This window comes from Xenia sp. Carnegie-2017, unplaced genomic scaffold (assembly GCF_021976095.1).
Source record: "Xenia sp. Carnegie-2017 unplaced genomic scaffold, XeniaSp_v1 HiC_scaffold_44, whole genome shotgun sequence".
NCBI classification, from domain to species: domain Eukaryota; kingdom Metazoa; phylum Cnidaria; class Anthozoa; order Malacalcyonacea; family Xeniidae; genus Xenia; species Xenia sp. Carnegie-2017.
Genome location: NW_025813509.1, coordinates 154,041 through 172,294, shown reverse-complemented (window position 1 = coordinate 172,294; position 18,254 = coordinate 154,041). Strand labels below are relative to the sequence as shown.

Below are 18,254 nucleotides of genomic sequence, written 5' to 3'. Positions count from 1 at the left end.
GCAACGTCATTTTGCATAATGAGTTCTAAATATTATTCTAACACTCTTCATTTTCCTGACAACTTTAGGTTGATACTAATAGGCAACATTTTATACCATTAAACAGGCCACAACAAATGAAACTATGTCCTTGTGAAGTAAAGTATCGTTAAATTTACCTAATACTTCTAACTCTCATTATGCAATGTGACGTCTTAAATTGGATAAATTGGACATAGCATAAGCCTCAATATCTCAAGAATTAAAAGTGATCTGCATAAACTGTTTTAGAAAGTACACTGTCATTTTAAAAGTTCTGGTCATTGCAAATATAAAAATTTTCGTATCATAGGTCCTTTAAAAAAGCATACTATTTGGTTTGTAAACGAATACAAAATAATTTCTACTCTTGTGAAGATTGATGAAGATTAGTTACTATTACAAGCCAATCCTCGCTGCCAAAGTCAAACACGGTTGTACAATCCAGAAAATCTAGCTGTCATATGTTACAGCTCATTGTAAAATAAGAACGTTTCTAAAATCTTAATTAAATAGATGCAGTACACTCTAGAGTAAATCGAAACAACTTAAGAGTCAAAAATGTCAGCCTTCGTCAATTCAAGATAAATCTTTCGCACTTATTATACATTATATAAATCGTGTTGTTTTTAATGTTTGCAGCATTGTGTTTAAAAGGCTGGAGTAGCTGGAGAAAGCTGTAGCATTGTTCTTTGTCATTTAGAAGTTATTTACGTTCTTTTGTTGTTATAGTATGCTTGCTGTTTGCGAAGTTAATTGAATAAAATAAAAAAGCCCAAAATCTCAAAATTTATATAAATGATTTAAAAAACTTTAAACTAAAACTGTCACACAACTAATACTGAGTGTTTTCATGTGACATAAATGTGTGGATACCTACCAGATGATATGGGATCTGAGATGATAAAATCAACATAACTTTGCACTATTTTCTATCTGTGGAGTAAATACAAGGTCTTCCATTAGTTCTAAGATTATTTTGAAATTTTACTCAGTAAATGTGAGTGTGAGAGAGTTTTTAGAATATAGGCAATAGAGAGCGCCGTAGTTAACCTTACGTGTATTTAGGTGTATATTCAATATTCATTTAAGAAATCTTAAATACATAGCACTTGCATTTTAGTTGTGCGGATTTAGGCACAAAATAATTGTCATGGTTACAGCGCATGAAATAAGCAAAATATCAGAAAATGAGGAAAACTATGAATATTTTTCTATAAAATTAATTAAAATCTTATTGAGTCCATTTACAAATAATCAGACAAAATGCTGTCAATCACTCAATCTCATGAAAATGTTATTTAATTCAACAATTTTATATGGCTCAGCTACGTAATTAATGTGAGATAGTAAAACACAAAAGATTCTACTTATGGAATTATGCACAACTCCTGATGGTCAGGTTTATACGGTAAGGAACTCCCAAGAGCTCAAAATACCAATGCCAGACTTTTAGTAATTATAATAACTTCCCAAATACAATTCTATATCGTATACAAGTGTATTATGTTGGATGAATGTAGTGCAAAATTTATCAGTGCAGCCAAACATAAAAGTTAACTTTACATGTCATATTCGCCTTCAGTCTTTTTCCAAAACAATTTACAGTAAAAATTAAATAATCAGGTATATTGCATTGTATAAATGAATACCACAGGCTGTAGATTCACCAGAAATGTGGTGAAATATCATCTAAATACGTTGTGGAAACTGTTTTCCTTTATATCTATAAAATAAGGTCTTTACAGTATCAATGATTTTTTAACAACTATTTTTTTAACCCCTAACAGGTTCTGTTGTGTCTAAATTGTTTTATTGATTTGGTTCGCTTTCATTAAAAGAAAAAAATTTCTTGAGTTCTGGTTTGTTTTTCAATTCTTTATTTGACCTGACCGCAGCATGTACCCGAACAGGGAGATTAGGAATTGCTCGGAGAAAATACGCCCTGTAATCGCCAATCTTGTAAAATAATTCTGGTTGCGGTAGAGGCCGATCGTTCCAATGCTGGCGAGTATTTCGAATGAGCCTTAAGCATTCTGCCCATGAAGATGTATAACGGACCTTATAGATTTTTCCATTTCTCTCGTAGGTGCGAAAATATTCATAGACATCCCAATTAATTTGACTTTTCCAAAGTACGCATTTGCTATTCAATTGTTGAACGACACTTGACTGGAGATAATTTGCTTTAATCTGATGAAAATTCCCAACTTCACATAACATTTCAAACTTCTCATCATCTGACATGAGAAATGGGTGTTTTAATGCTTCGTTAGAATATGGTCTGTCTTCAGGTTTTAGATTTAACATCCACGACAGAAGGTCCTTTAGTGTTTCATCCTCGATTTCTTTCAAACCAACAGGGTTTCCATTTAACATGTTAATCAGTCTGTAGGGTATAGTTCCAAAAGGATGTTTTCCTTTTGTTGTTACGTAATAAGCTACCATCCCTGCATTCTAAAATAATAAAAAGTGTTACATCAAAATGCAATTTCACAACATTGAGTTTCTTTACAACTTACAAATGTTTACATTCCTACACTTACATATACATCAGATTTTCTTTTGTAACGCGCTTTAATTAGTGGATCATGATCTTCGCGATATGATTCAGGAGCTATCCAATCCTGGGTTCCCATGGAAGAATTGCTGTCAAATGTTGAAGTGTCATTCTTCATTATTCGACTTATGCCAAAGTCAGCTATCAGAAATTGACTTTTTGAGTCTCGCAGAACATTGGAAGGCTTTAAATCCCGATGAAGAATAGGATTTGGGCCGCTATGAAGATCAGCTAATCCTTTTAAAATTTGTCTAAGAATATCAGGAAGAGCTTTTTGAAGATCATGCTTAGTAGAAACTTCCACAAACTTCACCAGTGATTCTTCACATAAGTCTAAGATCAAATAAACATAATCCGTTCCATTATCTTCGTCTAAGTCGAAATAATTCACAACATATTTCGACTTTCTTGCTTTAATATCATTCAAAATTTTCTTTTCTTGCTGTGCAAGCTGGATAAAGCTATCTCGATGTATTCGTTTGACTGCTTTACCGTAACCATCCTTACCCAGTCCAAGATAAACACGGGTTGCATTACTTCCTTTGCCAATGCAAAATTCTTCTGAGAATATTGCACGTACATTGCCCACCACTTTAACCTCAACACTGCGATTGCGCCCACATTCAATTAATTTTAAAAACAATTCTCTATGTTTTGTTGATTCACCAATGTATTTCCACTCTTCTAGATAAAAATATTACATTCAAGGGTTAAAAAAACAAAATAAATACATCAAAATAGCTTAAATTTCCCCAATTAGTAAAGGATACTGTTACCGTACACTTTAAAACAAACGTATTAACAATTATTAGACATTTCATAAATTTTTTAACTGGTAACATTCGAGGTTAGTTTATACCAAACAATTAATCACAAAAACTCCTCTCTGCAGTAATTTCATGAATTTTTCTTAATGAGTAACCTTGCGTTTTTCGAAAATATTAAATTAAAATTTTGAGAGCATATATTTTCTAGAGTATAAAATTTTTTTTTAACAAAAGAAGACAAAATAGCTTCATACAATTTTTCTTTCTATTCTCGACGGTCGTCTTTTAGATAAACTATCTTATGTTTGTTGCCAAACATTAACATTAAAGTTTGATCTCAACAATTATTATCTCAAACGTTGTTTGGACATCTTAAAGTGCCAATGAAACAAAAATTTTGCTAGTTAAATTATATCTGTATTGACCAGAACTTTCGAAATGACAGAGTGTTTTCTAAAACCTTTACTGCATGACTTTTTTCATTCTGAAAATACTGAAGTCCTTGCAATTACCAATTTATCTAACTGGTGACATAATATTGCATGCAAAATGAGTCACCGCAATGTTTCAAATACCCTCAATTTTCCTGACAACTTTAGGTTGATAATGGTACGCAGTAATTTATATCATTAACACATCACAAAGAAGGAAACTCCGCCATGTTAAAATAATGCATCAACAAATTTATTTAATACATCTAGTTCTCATTATGCAATGTGACATCAGATAAATCGGACATAATAAAAACTTCAATATCTCGAGAATGAAAAGTGATATGCATAAACTAGTACAGGAAGTCATTATCATACTAAAATGTCTGTTCAATAAAAATATAACACAGGTTGCTAAATTTTCGTTTCAGGCATTTTATGCTTTAACTCTAAATTATCTGACACGTACTGTTTCTTTTATTCACCTTGGTAAAGTGAACCTCGTTATCTTTATTTCTGCAAACTCAAAGTCTATTTTGAAAGATGTACTATACATATGGTGCAGTGAAAAAGTTTAGAAAACAAAGGTATTTTGAAAGATGTAGTATACATATGGTGCAGTGAAAAAGTTTAGAAAACAAAGGTATTTTGAAAGATGTACTATATAACTATGTAACAATTTCCGAGAAGAAAATTGGTGTGAGAAAACATTTTGAATTTATTACTTTAGAGTATATTCAGTAAACACATACAGTAAAACCATAAAGTTTAGTACATAATGTCAAAAGCGGAAAACCATACCTAATGGTAATTCAGACCTAATGGTATGCATGTCATTGTCTTCCACATCCATTAACCTCGCACCAACAACTTTGACAACTTCTGCCCAACTAAAGTCAACATTTTCGCCACATTCTATCATATGGTGGACTCCATTCTTCAAAGCATATTTAATCATAGCAGTGTTCATTTGATCTTTGAAATGTTCATACACTTAATTTGTTCAAACACTTTCTCACAAGCACGCCATAAGAACTTATGACCATTTTTTGGATTAACTGTAAACTCATGCAGTTCGTAACCATCTGATTTCAACCAATCAATTAGAGACTTGTGATACACGGTTAAACAACCATCGTAAACTGGCAAAATTTGAGATAACGGTTCAATGATTTTACTGCAAAATTCAAACTTGATATCATCAAAAAAACTTAAATAGCTAAAAAATAAAGTTAATGGTAAAAACTCACGACAGGCAGCCAACAATTCAAGAAATTGCATGAAAGTAGTTTCTGAGATAACAGAATTTCCGTGACTTTTCATCGTTAACAATTCTTTTACTCTTTTGAATTGCTTTGTGTAAACACCGCTTAACCCACTAGGAACCAATAGTTTAATAATGTTGTCTGTAAGTTCAATTTGTTCTCTTTTCAAGCTCAGTTGTGCGTGATAAGCGTAAAGAAATGATCCCTCACATTTTTCTACTAAAGACAATAGAACGTAGGAATCTTCCTGCACCCGATCATTCAACTGATGTCTCAAATACTTGTGCAGGTCTTTTTTGTTGTGTTCATCACGAGGACGAATTGTCATTTCCACAGGATTCATGCTTTTCAACTTCTTATGAACAGGAAGTTCTGGACGACTGGTGATGAAGATTTTAATCCATTTAGGTAGTCGGTCAAACTCTTTTGCAATCAATTCCAACACTTCACTTTTGCCATCAACTTGGCTTTCATCCAAGGCATCAATAACCAAAAGCATTGGTTCAAGATCTTCCAATGAAGACAGTGGATTATTTAATAAAACTAAGAATTTCTCGGTGATCGATTCTTCGGAATTATTTCTCTGTAATTCTTTATTCAGTTTACTTTTAAAATTTGATATTGTATCACACATGCTACTGGCCAATGATTCTATCAATTTTCGAGGATCTCTATAATCTGATCTATTATATCTGCAGAAATGACAAGCAGCAAGTTTCTTCTTTTCAGAATATCGTCGACACAACTCAGCAGAAAACACACTTTTACCAACGCCTGGACCGGCAATGAAAATCATGACATTAGAAGCATCTTCACTTCTATCGTTAAACCAAGTGTCGAGTTTTTCAAATAACCATTGTCTAGTACCTTCAAGGCATTTGTTGTTAAGATCTTTTATAAAACCGTTGAAAGAAAACTTTCCAAAATTTTTGACATCTTCATACCATTCTTTTAACATTTCAATATAGTTTTCCTCATCGGTTGTGAGGGGAGCTTTCTTTAATTCATCTATTTCTGTTTGTTGAATACCCAGACCAACCAATGCTTTTGAAATTTCTTGCCACAAATGCTCGAACTCAGTGTCATCTACACTAGTTGTAGTTATGTGACCGTACACTTGGTTTCGATAAAACTTTATTCTTGCAATATTTGCTGAGATTGAAGTATCTGAAGAGGAAGGAAGATTATTCCATCCGCCATGTGGCGCTGTTAGACCACATATGTTACGCAATAATACAGTCAATAATGAAATATCAAAGTTTTCAAGGTTTGGCAAACCAGTTGATGGATAAAGAAGGTTCCATTGCTCTTTGTTGATGACGCTTCTTTTTCTTAATGATTCCAATCCACTTTTATTTGAGGGTTTATTAAGTTCATCGCTTAGGTTTGACGAACGAAAATATATATTAAAGTGCAATGTTGTTTTCAAAGCTTGTGTTCCTTTATTTATCAAGAGTTTACTTAAACGAGATCCGTTTGCTTCAATCTTCAGTTTTTGAGGTGGTGAAGCCATTTTTCAAACTAAAAATGAAGAATGAGTTTTTGCAAAAAGCATCAATTCACAATGTGTGAAATTAACACAACATGGAAGGGATTAGTAAAAAACAATATTACAAGAAATTTTATAAATAGTCCTCCTCTTTTATATCTTTCCTATAAAAAATTGAAATAAATATGATGTCATCAACAATATATTTTTCGAAATAATCATGTTATGACAAACATGATATTTCTTCAATCACTTCAACCTACACACTTGTTTCACTTACTTAAAACTTAGCAAAAACTGCTAAAAATATTCTGGAACTGTATTTAAGTATCGTGACGTTTTTCAATCATTTTTCACAGCATTATTTTAAGACTATTTGTGGTTGTTACCATTTAGTGTCCCAGTAAGTGGCGTAGCAAAGAAAATAGTAACTCCGCCCACCATCTCGTGCCAAAGGTGCCACCCCACTATGCTCCCCGGAAAATTTTGAACTCCATTGCTTTGGGAACAATATTTTCTGCGATTTGGAAGGCGAATTATTTGTACAATAAGTTACAAAACTCCTTTTATTAGCTGAATTCTTAATGTCAAATCGTCGAAACTGCAACTAGTTAAAAGGTACTAAAGGTGGCTCAGAGAAACGTTACGCCGGAGACAATTGTCCCCTAAAACATAATGAATCAAACTCATCACTGTCGCTTGAATAAAAAGAAAAAATTTGGATTAGCACAAAAAATAACATATTATAAGACACTTCCTAAAATGCATAGGTAGAGATTGTTCGTAGCATTCCACTTATTAGTTTACACTTGTTTAGATTGGGGCAGGTAGATAGGAATGGCTTTATTCTTTAGAGTTATGCTTCATTTTGTCAGTGAAGTACCATGCATTATAAGAACAAATATCAAAACATATACTATACCCATCATTTATAAAGAAAAGCCAGCCTCCTGGGTTTTTCTACAAATTTTTCAACCACCTCATTATGCAACACCTCTGAATCCTCTTTTTGTTCAACGATATCTTTGTGAATAGATATTCTACACAAAGAGCTAAGCCGACCTTAACCCAATCTATTCCTCAAATAGCTTTTCACCCTTTTCAAGCAAGAAAACGACCTCTCTACTGAAACACTTGCCACTGCCAAGACACCATTCAATTTTAACAAATTTACCACTTGACGTTAACTCGACTGGAGATTAAATTTGTGTATGTATTTAAGCACCTCATTACTGCACTCTTTCTGAATGTCCTTGTCGATGTAAATGAAGGAAAGTTGACTCTCAAAATTTGGGATGTCAACAAGAGGACTATATTTATCCTTAAGAAGATTGAACTTATCCCGTGGAACTATGCCCTTCCATGTGGAAAATAGTATAGGATTTACAAGATCTAAAAACTCGAAATGGTTCACTTAACATGCCTTTTAATGGAATCAATCTCAAAATAAACTGTTTGTAATTGTATCTACTATCTGCTCTGGTTGCTGGTGGGCCTACTTTTTCTAGTGCAGTTTGGTAAAACTCGGTGAAAGCTTGATCTGTGCGAAGTGATACAATAAACAGCTTGAAATTGTCAATCTTGCCTGATGCCATAATTAAAATGGGTTTCTCAATTTTGAATAATGGAATACAAAATTGTGGACTGTTCTAAAATCCTGTAAAAAACACAGACTAGAAAACAAAAGAGAAAGCATTAAAATAATGCAGTAAGCCACTTATTTTACTCAATGACTCATCATCCCACCCAGCTGTTGTTCAAGAGCCCCCTCAAAAATATCTAGAAATTTTTCATAGTTTTTGTGCAATACATTGATTAATCTAGAGCGATAATACCATCTTGTTTCACCAGGGGCTAGAAACTCAAGCTTGTTTGATGTGAGAAAAGCTTTTCTCTTTGGGGCATTGCTTGTAAATGTGCTGAATGTACTTATGTTAATGAAAAAGATTTTAACGGGAGAAATTGATGAGGCTGACTGACATAGGACCAGGTTCAATCTATGAGCTGCATAATGAACAAAATGAGCAAAAGGATACTGTTGTCGAACCAATGCTTGAACACCATTGATATGGCCAGACATGACATATGTTTGCAAAACCAGTTTTTCTTTAATATCAGAATACTAACCAAATTTATCTTTGACAACTTGTGATATTGTTGTGGCATTTCTGTTCATACTTATATCCACAAATCCTAATTGCCTGTCAATAATTTACTTGCTTTGTCAAACCGAGCAATAACACTTAGCTGCTCTTTGGTGGACACATCAGATGCTTCATCAACCTGAATACTCATAAACGTGCAATCATTTATTTCCTTTCTGATTTCATCTTCAATAATTAAATCAAGAGAGCTAATAAGATCATTTTGAAATTATGGGGAGACTCCAGTAAAACTTCTGTCACTAACTATATCAGCTTCTGCTAGTCTACTGTGCAGTCGACGCTCAAAGGCAGAATCAAATAAGCAAAACATTCGAGCAACTCTCTATGCTTAACTTTGTTCAAGCTACCTTCAGACTCATCGTGACCTCTAAATGGCAACTCCTGCTTTGAAAAGTGCTGCACTTTCTCAGTAACAGTTTTTAAAATTTCTCGATTTTGTCTTAACTTGTCATTGCGACGCTTAATCTCGCTTCTTCTCGCAAGAGACATAAGACAATCAATTCGTTCACTAGCTCCATACGATTTCCATGTCTTAAAAGAAGTCAAATGTGATTTAGATTTTTCATGCTTCTTAGCATCAGACATAATACTCCGCATATCGTTGTAGCCATTCTTAGTCCATGTCGGCGATGTTTGCAGGGAAAACATTAGACATGGCCAACGAAACACTTTCTTTAAGGTTGTACAGTCACACAGCCAGTCCTTCGCCTCTTCTCTAAAATGCTCGTCCCTTATTTTGGATTGTTAAATCGGGAGTAGGCCGTTCGTTAACGATAACATTCTGTTCGACCGACGATCGAGCAGAGAACGGTTTAGCTAATAAGGTATTTCCTATATCAACATCAGTTGAGGAAATCGCAGTTGCACTTAAAGCCATTGTGTCATACACAAATACAAAGTAGCATTTTCAGAGCAAGGACAAGAGAAAATTACTATCGACAATGATCTCGTAATTTGATGATCACTAACCGCTGTACTCGTATTAAAAGGTTGAATAATTACATCCTCCGCCAATTTAAAATAGCGGGAATTCGACCATAAAAACAGCAGATTTGAGCATGCGCCAAGTCCCTTAGCCAACCAGAATTCAAAACTTTTCATATATAATTGTATTGTATGTTCCGCCCTCTGAAGATAGGCGGAATATGTGGAGAAATCACGTGAGTATGCATTGAAATGGGCGAGGAAAGGCGGTTGCTAGGTTACAAGACAAATCTTGAAATTTTTCGGAATTACGATTACGAACCACCGGATAAAAGCGTGAAAATGAACGAATAAAACATATTAATACAAATTGTTTGTAAAATAATGTATATCTAATCTCCAAATAGAATATTTATTATTTATTGGAAAATTTCTACTCCTGCCGGGCAGGAGTAGCGGGACCGATAGCTACGCCACTGGTTGTTACGACCGACAATTTTCCGACAAATGTATCTAATGTATGTTTGATATTTGAACTGTAAATGTTTTAAACAACGTAAATAGTTATTTCTTCTGTCTTTTGATCATGGTTTCATAAAGAATCATTTATTTTTAAATATACATGAGATATTAATTCATTTAAAGAAACTCAAAAATATCATTCTTTTGCTTTCTCCAAAGATTCACCAGAGTAAACGAAACCATTTTTTTAATATTTTGATTTTCCTTATTTTAACTATTGTTAATGAAACTTAGAAATAATTTCAAGAGAAAACGAAATGGTTTTTGTAACTTTAAAATTCCGGCGTAACTGTTCGGCAACGAAAGAAGCGTTTTGAGCGTTATTATACATCTTACTAGTTTCAAACAAGGCAAGACATCTTGAGATAGTAATATAGAGACTGCCAGTTCGGGCGCACTTCACATTTTGAGAAGGAGTATACGCAAATCTAAGCGCCCCAGCCCTAATTCGCGTACGTGGTTCACATACATAGTAAGGACATAGTTAGTACATAGTAAGTACATAGTAAGCACATAGTAAGGACATAGTAAGCACATAGTAAGCACATAGTAAGCACATAGTAAGCACATAGTAAGTAAATAGTAAGCACATAGTAAGTACATAATAAGCACATAATTACATAGTAAGCATGAAGTAACAAGCACTAGTAAGCCATAGTAGCACATAGTGAAGCACATAACATTAGGACATAAAAAGCCACATAGTAATACATAAATTACATAAAATTAAGCACATGAAATGTAAATTACAAATAAAGCACATAGTAAAGCACATAGTAAGGGACATGGTTAATTGCATAAAAAGCACATAAAGCACATAAATTAAATACAATCAGCACATAAGTAAGCCTATCGTAAGCCACATAGTAAGCACATAGTAGCCACATAGTGAGAGTAAATAATTAAGCCACATAAGTAAGTGCATATAAGCACATGTAAATGCAGCATTATAAGCATATGGTAAGCACATGAATAAAGCACATAGTAAAGCACATGTGGCTTTATAGTAAGCCACATAGTAAGGGACATAGTAAGCACATAGTAAGCACATAGGAGGATAGTAACGCATAGTAAGAGCATGATAAGCACATAGTAAGCACAGCTACCATAGTCGCGTAGTAAGCACATGGTAAGCACATAAGTGGCGCGATAAGTAAATTACATAGTCAAGCTCATGGTAATGTCGGCTTTACATAGTAAGCACATAGTAAATTACATAAATGAAATTACATGATAAAGTACATACTAAGCATATAGTAAGCACATAGTAAGCACATAGAAACACATGAAGTAAGCACATGAAGTAAGCACATAGGAGTGCATGGTCAAGCACGATAGTAAAGTGCATAGTAAGCCATAGTAAAGCACATGTAAGCACATAGTAAGCACATAGTGCAAGCATGAGTACGCACATGTGAAGCACATAGTAAGCACACAGTAAGCACATAGGAGTGCATAGTGGCACATGAAGTAAAGCATAGTGACACATGGTAATTACATAAAGGCACAAATGCTTTAAGTAAGCACATGAGTAGCACACGTAAGCAGGGCACATAAAATATAGAAATTCATAAGTGCTTACATAAATGAAGATACATATAAGCATAGTAAATTACATAAAATAAGTGTAAAATGCACACATCAGTAAGCATATAAATGGCCATAGTAAACACATAATGAAGTACATTAGTAAAGCACATTATGCTATAGTAATACATGTAGTAAAGTACATAGTAAGCACATAGTAAGCATATAGTAAGCACATAGTAAGTACATAGTAGGCACATAGTAAGCACATAGTAAGCACATAGTAAGCACATAGTAAGCACATAGTAAGCACATAGTAAGCACAAAAAATCGAACGGATAGCCAAGGCCAAACCCAGGAGCCAAAGACGGCCGGCCCAGCACAGCGCCCGCGCGGCCGGCCGTTGGGGTCTATTAGTTAGTACTCGTCGAGGGGATTCCCCTCGAGGACCCAGTCCAACATGCGGAAGTGGGCATCTACTCGCTCCCTCGCAAGCTCAACTTGCCGTTGCAGTTCCTCGGGAACAGCACGGAGAAAGCGGTGAGCTCAGATATCATCAGCTACTCAACTAGCTTTGTCGGTACCTGGGTGACACGACATGTTTACATAGCCATTCCCCATCCCCGCCGCTGGCAGCACCGCTGTCGTCACACAAGTGGCAAGCGAATTTTATAGCATTGCCAGCCAACCACGAGCGATTATGCCGCCGACCATTATATTGCTCGTCTAGATTCATGACGCTCATAGTGCCAGTTTGACATGCCAAAAACTCCATACCAGCGACGGCTATTTCATACACACCATTTTATTCAAATACTGGTTTCCCTCACTCCATCCCCTCGCAAACAACAGGCTGTAATTAAAAGAGATGTTTACCGCAGTGATTTATTATGATCACAGCTTGGGTCTGAAGCTCCCGGCGTGGGTGGGGTGACAAAAACTGTCACAACAGGATGACACAACCGGGGATGCAACACAGTCAATGGCGTACAAAGTTTATGTCTAGTGTGAATCGCCATCTGCCACTTGATGATGAATCAGAGCGTCTATGCGCACGAGCTGAATGCCCTCCTCACATCCGCTCGCACGTGCAGCGTCCAGCTGTGCTTCTATCTCTCGTGTCTGTTCGCGGAGAGCTCTCTTTGTCCGGCTTCTAATGTCGGCTTTCAACGAAGTGAAGCGCTTTGCTTCACCCAAAACTAGCTGGTACTCACTTTCGCTGCAGTAGCCATCTCAAAGCAATGTTAGTATTTCCAGCATCGCTCGAAGTAGGCAGCGTAGGATAGAGAGTCGCCGTCGACACCGAAGTCACGCTGCTCCAATAGCAATGTCACGATAAAACACCTACGGTAGCGTCTGTTGAAGAAAACCGAATAACGCCCCCCGCGTTAATCTCTAATGCAGGGTTGAAAACTGTGATGGCTGGAGCCTGCCCGCGTGGCTTGCGCGAAGTTCCCAAGCCTCTCGCAGTTTACCGATGCTCTTATTATACCACTCGTTTTCAGCACGCTCAATCCAGAGACCCTGAATCTCTATCTTGCCATTCTTCAGATTCGCACCCTCCCCAAACCGCGACACCACAACGTCCTGTGGTACGAGATCAGGCAGCGTTCCTGTAACAATTCTAAGTAAACCACCCAAAAGGTCATAAAAACCACGGAGGTCGAGCTTGTTTACCTTAAGCTGTGCGACAGTATGAGAGAGAGTGCCCTCGGTATCCTCATTCCCAATTTTTGTTTTGTTTTGCACCACATTATCCTGCAAACGAGCAAGCTACTCCTCCTGATCACTGAGAAGCTCAGGCTGGCCCACGAACAACGCATAGTGCTCTTTTACGCTTGGGTGTTTTTTTTAGCTCCAGAAAGATCAACTTAGCAAGGGGACGGGTTGGTATATACTGCAATGCTTTACGCAGGAAGGAGATGAAATCCCGGTGGCGATTTGGTGCTCCAGCCCCCTTTGCTCGGGCCCCATCGGGGAGATAACCCAAGACCTCTATAAAGGACTTAGCGCGTATGATGTGCTCGGGTTGGTTCTCGATTAACTGGAGGACCTCCAGCCGCCGCGTTTTAGGGATGAGAAAGGCCGACCTATAACCATCCGCCACCCGCTCAAGCCGCTGTGGGAGACCATCGACGATCCGTACTCGAATATGTTCCATTTTCTTCAAACATACGCTTAAAAATCTGATGATATCCCTTCTGAACTTCTTCCTCTAATTCTTGATTAGATTTTTTCAAAATTAAAAATGCTGCAAAGCTGCTAGCTTAACAAACTTTCTGTTAATGGCGGAGAAAGCAAAGCTTTCGCTAAAAGTCCACCTCAATAGATTTTTCGCGAAATAACAGGTGAATCGCTGATTGGTGCAGTCCATAGCGAGGATCGGGTGCTCGCAGAGGGTCATGAGTTTCTCGTACAGTTTGAAGATGAGAGCCGGTTTATTGCCCGTGCTGCCGAAGAGCGTATTAAGAAACCGCTTCACATTCGACTTATCCGTGAATCGGAAGAGATAGAGAAAGTTTGTGTTAACCTTCATGTCCTTTATGTTGTCAAAGCTCTTGGAGAGGAAGAAGACGTTCAACTTCAGATGATGGCTAAACATCGTAAAGAACTTATAGAGGCATTCCCTCTGCGTTCCGCATTTGAGATTCATGACGCGGATGTCGTTCTATACTCGTATCCTCGATCGATTCAGGCATGACGAAATAATGCTTCAAGACCATGTTAGGTGAGATATATTGATCAGCAAAGGTGTTCGAAATGACGTACAGCCTTTTCGGACGAACGTGAGCAAGGAGCCGTTTCATGAAGAAGCTTTTGCTCATATTGCTCTGACCCAAGAGCAAAACATTTTGCCCCCTAATTTTTGAGTGAAGGCAGAAGCTCGTCAAACCACTCTTTTTTGTGAAATTCAAGCCCAGGTATAGCGGGGTATTTGCCGCCACCAGTGCTAGTATCGCGCGCGATAACACTTGGAAGAACAGGAGGCGCGGGCGCCTGTGATGGCGTCGGGACGACTGACCCGGTGGCAGGGAATAACAGCCGAAAATCCATTTTTTTGGAAAGATATGCACCGCTTTAAATGTTTAACGACTGGCCAATGTGGGCGTTCGTCGGGGTCGAAGACGCGGCCCGCAAGGCCTGGGAGATGCTGTTGCTGATGGGCTGATGGAAACGTGAAGCCGCCGCGGGCGCCGAAGCAAGGACATTGGTTGCCAAACTTGTGGCTGACGATTTTAACCTGGAAACGGCCCTCGATTTTGCGCGATTCGCTGCTCTCTTGCCCATGCTCTTTTCAGCATCCAGGAGCATGCTCTTAAATTCATCCAAACCGCTATTCTTCGCTCGCCCCGTGGTCTTCCGTCGTGTCCCTGCTATTCTTCTAGGCGCTGCGCGCTTCGACGCCCCCGTCTTCCGTCTTGTTGTCGACTTTGACGCTGCGCATGTTCTTTGAACTGTTCTCGTCGTCTTGCGAGTCTTTCCAGGCTTCAATCTTTTTGCACCGCCCGATGTCTGCTCGCGGGATGGCACATATTTCACGTGGTAGTGGTAGGAGGGGTGAGACATGTTGCCGTTAAGAGCACCCGCGCCGAAGATACTGTCAACGACGTTGTCCCCCAGTGGGTGTTAAAGCAGCGGGCGCTTGAAGAGCCTTAAGAGAGGTGTTCAGCGCGTGTCCACTGATTACACCTTGGTCATATAGTTTCAGAAGTTTATTAACAGTATCCATCTCGAGTGTCGCAAATCTCGTTGTTATGCATTAGGGGAGATATTTTTCTATATCAAAATTAATTCTAAAAGTCGAAATCAATTCTAAATGCCGAAATTAATTTGGCGAGTACGCTAGCAAACCTTTTTGTTGCTTGTTTCTGTTTAAAAACAAGCATGAGCTGCACCCTATTCGCACTGCAGGCTTTACAAAGGATACTTTCTGCTTGTGTTATGACCTCACACTTACGACATGGTTGTGGAAGTCGCTTGCCTTCCCTTAACCACCTCATATAAAATCCGCCGTATCCACCCATGAAGCTTCGTCCACATGTGGTAAGCTTTCCAGATAATAACCACGCACACTTATTCTTGCCCTGCCTCATGGCTTTCGAATGTTTGGATATACAATATGTGAGAATTTATGTCTAAATAAATAATAGACCCCTAACGGCCGGCTGGGCAGGCGCTGGCCGCTCGTCTTTGGCTCCTGCCTTTGTCCTGATTTTGGTCTTTGCGTTATCCGGTACGATTTTTTAGCCGACCTATGTGCTTACTGTGTGCTTACTATGTATGTGAACCACGTACGCGAACTAGGGCTGGGGCGCTTTGATTTGTGTATACTCCTTCTCAAACTGCGAAGTGCGCCAGAACAGGTGTGATTTTTTGTCGGAACCCATGTATACACAGTACTTCGTACTGTGTAAACGAACTAGGGTGGAGGCGCTCAGATTTATGTATGCAGCCTGCCAGGGGGTGAAGTGCGCCAGAACCGGTAGTCTCTATACTACTCAGTATGACATGGCATCTGTGAATGTCAAGTGCATCACTGACTCAGAATTATTTATTATCAAACCTTTTCTTCGTGTATGAGCCGCAATTTTTATAGTGGATAATTTGAAACAAAAAATGAAACCTACTTTCCAGTCGTGGTATTAAATATAGCTTTAAAAGTCACTTATAGAATCATTCAAACGATTCTCATTTGGAATGGAAATAAACATTGATTTGTTTATAGTCATACTTCATGCTACGCAATGCTTCGGTAACACATTTGTTAAGTTAGAAATATAAATACAAAATCTCGGTTAACTTACGTAAAATTACCTTTGTTTTAGAAATAAGACTTCATATACCACGATCTTGTGGACAAAATTATGCTTGCTTTAGTTCTTTACATTTTACGTACCTAACAAAAGATGAGAAATTTAATATAAAGTTATAAAGTTTTAACTCAGGAATAGAGAATCATCTACCTAACATAGGATTTGAGTGTCAATCATTAAGACACGAAACTGTGAGTGGATTTTCCCTTCATTAATCAAAAATTTCATACTTGTATATTCCTGTATAAGTCAGTTCTTATTATAAAAAACTTTTGTTATTAAATAAACCATTGCAAATCATGAATACATGACAAACATCAGCTGCACGCAATTATAACTACTTATGATCAATAAAAAACACTGTAGATACAACAGTAAAGGATGCAATAAATGTAAACCTTAACACTGTTAAACTAACATATGAATAAAAGTTTAGTTTTAAAAGCTCACTGTGTTGCATGAATCAACATTTCACAAAAATAGATTAGGTTGCGTTCTTTTTCTGTGTAAATACACTCTTCCTGTGTTCAACATTTGCTTATTTTTCAAATTTTCTTACTGTTAAAAGAAATGGTTTGTTGTATACAACTATCAACATTTTGCTAGACACACAGAGATTAGTCGAAAGTGGCGTCAGCAAAGAAGGGAGGTGATGCATAATAGGAGATGAGCCCCCTCCCCTACATAAATTTTTACAGGATCCCCTTTTTCCATAGACAAGTATAGATGATATAAAAAAAAGTTCCGCGTCATACATGTAGAAAATGTTATCATGTTATTCTTTCTCCCCATACTTTTGAAAAGGCTGTACTGTCCTTTACCATGCAGCTTATTGTCAATAGTTAGAAAGTTGTTGTTTCAACTTAAATATGATTTCTCTTGAATGTTTAGTAATACATTACATAAACACATTTAAATAGCAAACGAAGATGAAGAGTGAGTCAGGATCTCCTTCCACAAACAGTATTATAGATTATCAATGACGTCTACGTAGAAAATTCTACTTATACAACTAAGTATACATCACTGACTAAAAACAATTGTTATAAAAATAAAAATACATAAATAACAACCTCATGCAGAGTACATAATAACATTGAAATTAGTCAAATTCTAAAGGACTACTGCTAAATCTTATAAAGTTTCACATATTTTAACTCAGGAATAGAGACTCACCTATCTAAGACAGGATTCGAATGTCAATGATTAAAACACAATTTTCGAAACTGTGAATGGATTTTTTCCCTTTATTAATCAAAAATTCCATACATGTATATTCTTGCATAATTCAGTTCATATTATAAAAAATCTTTGTTATTGAATAAAGTCCAGGGATCTCCAAACTACGGCCCGCGGGCCAGATGCGAACCGTTGGGCGTCTCAATCCGGCCCGCAGAGACACTTAAGAAAAAAAAAAAAAATATTATTAAACAAAATAAGCTTTGTGCAGAAAGTTCACGTTATGACGCAAGCCAACTAGCTAGAGTGGCTTAGGTAAATTTTTGTCCCAACTTCCTACTGAGACAGAATCTGTTGACATGCCATATTACACTGCAGTAAAATGGCTAAGTCGTGGAAAAGTGCTTTCAAGGGTTTTTGAGCTAAGGAAGGAGCTATTTTCTTAACTAATGAAGCTTGTGCTATGTACTTCGTTTTATTAATATATTCGCTCTTTGACCAGCGGTCCAGCGGTATAAGGTTCGTCGGCCCTCAACATGCTGAATGAAAGTTAATGTGGCCCTATGGCTATAAAGTTTGGAGACCCCTGGAAT

General features: G+C 37.1%; 2 protein-coding genes across 6 annotated transcripts in view; both read right to left on the bottom strand.

The window, feature by feature from the left end:
• LOC124456246 (regulator of G-protein signaling 22-like) overlaps window positions 1–18,254 on the bottom strand; it is a 44,515-nt gene that overhangs the window by 13,857 nt on the left and 12,404 nt on the right. The gene's annotated exons all lie outside the window — the stretch shown is intronic.
• On the bottom strand, window positions 1,064–16,546 carry LOC124456248 (serine/threonine-protein kinase/endoribonuclease ire-1-like). 4 transcript variants are annotated; one of them, XM_047006736.1, is made up of 3 exons: window positions 4,578–4,833; window positions 2,565–3,262; window positions 1,064–2,475 (listed from the first exon to the last, which is right to left on the bottom strand). In XM_047006736.1, exons 1-3 carry the CDS (start codon window positions 4,744–4,746, stop codon window positions 1,831–1,833), a joined length of 1,512 nt encoding a protein of 503 aa, XP_046862692.1. In that variant the 5' UTR covers window positions 4,747–4,833; the 3' UTR covers window positions 1,064–1,830. The 4 variants fall into 4 exon arrangements, 2 of the variants coding, with proteins under 2 accessions (XP_046862692.1, XP_046862693.1); XM_047006737.1 differs by having other exon boundaries at window positions 2,565–3,259; XR_006952181.1 differs by lacking the exon at window positions 1,064–2,475 and adding an exon at window positions 16,484–16,546 and having other exon boundaries at window positions 2,989–3,262; window positions 4,578–6,562.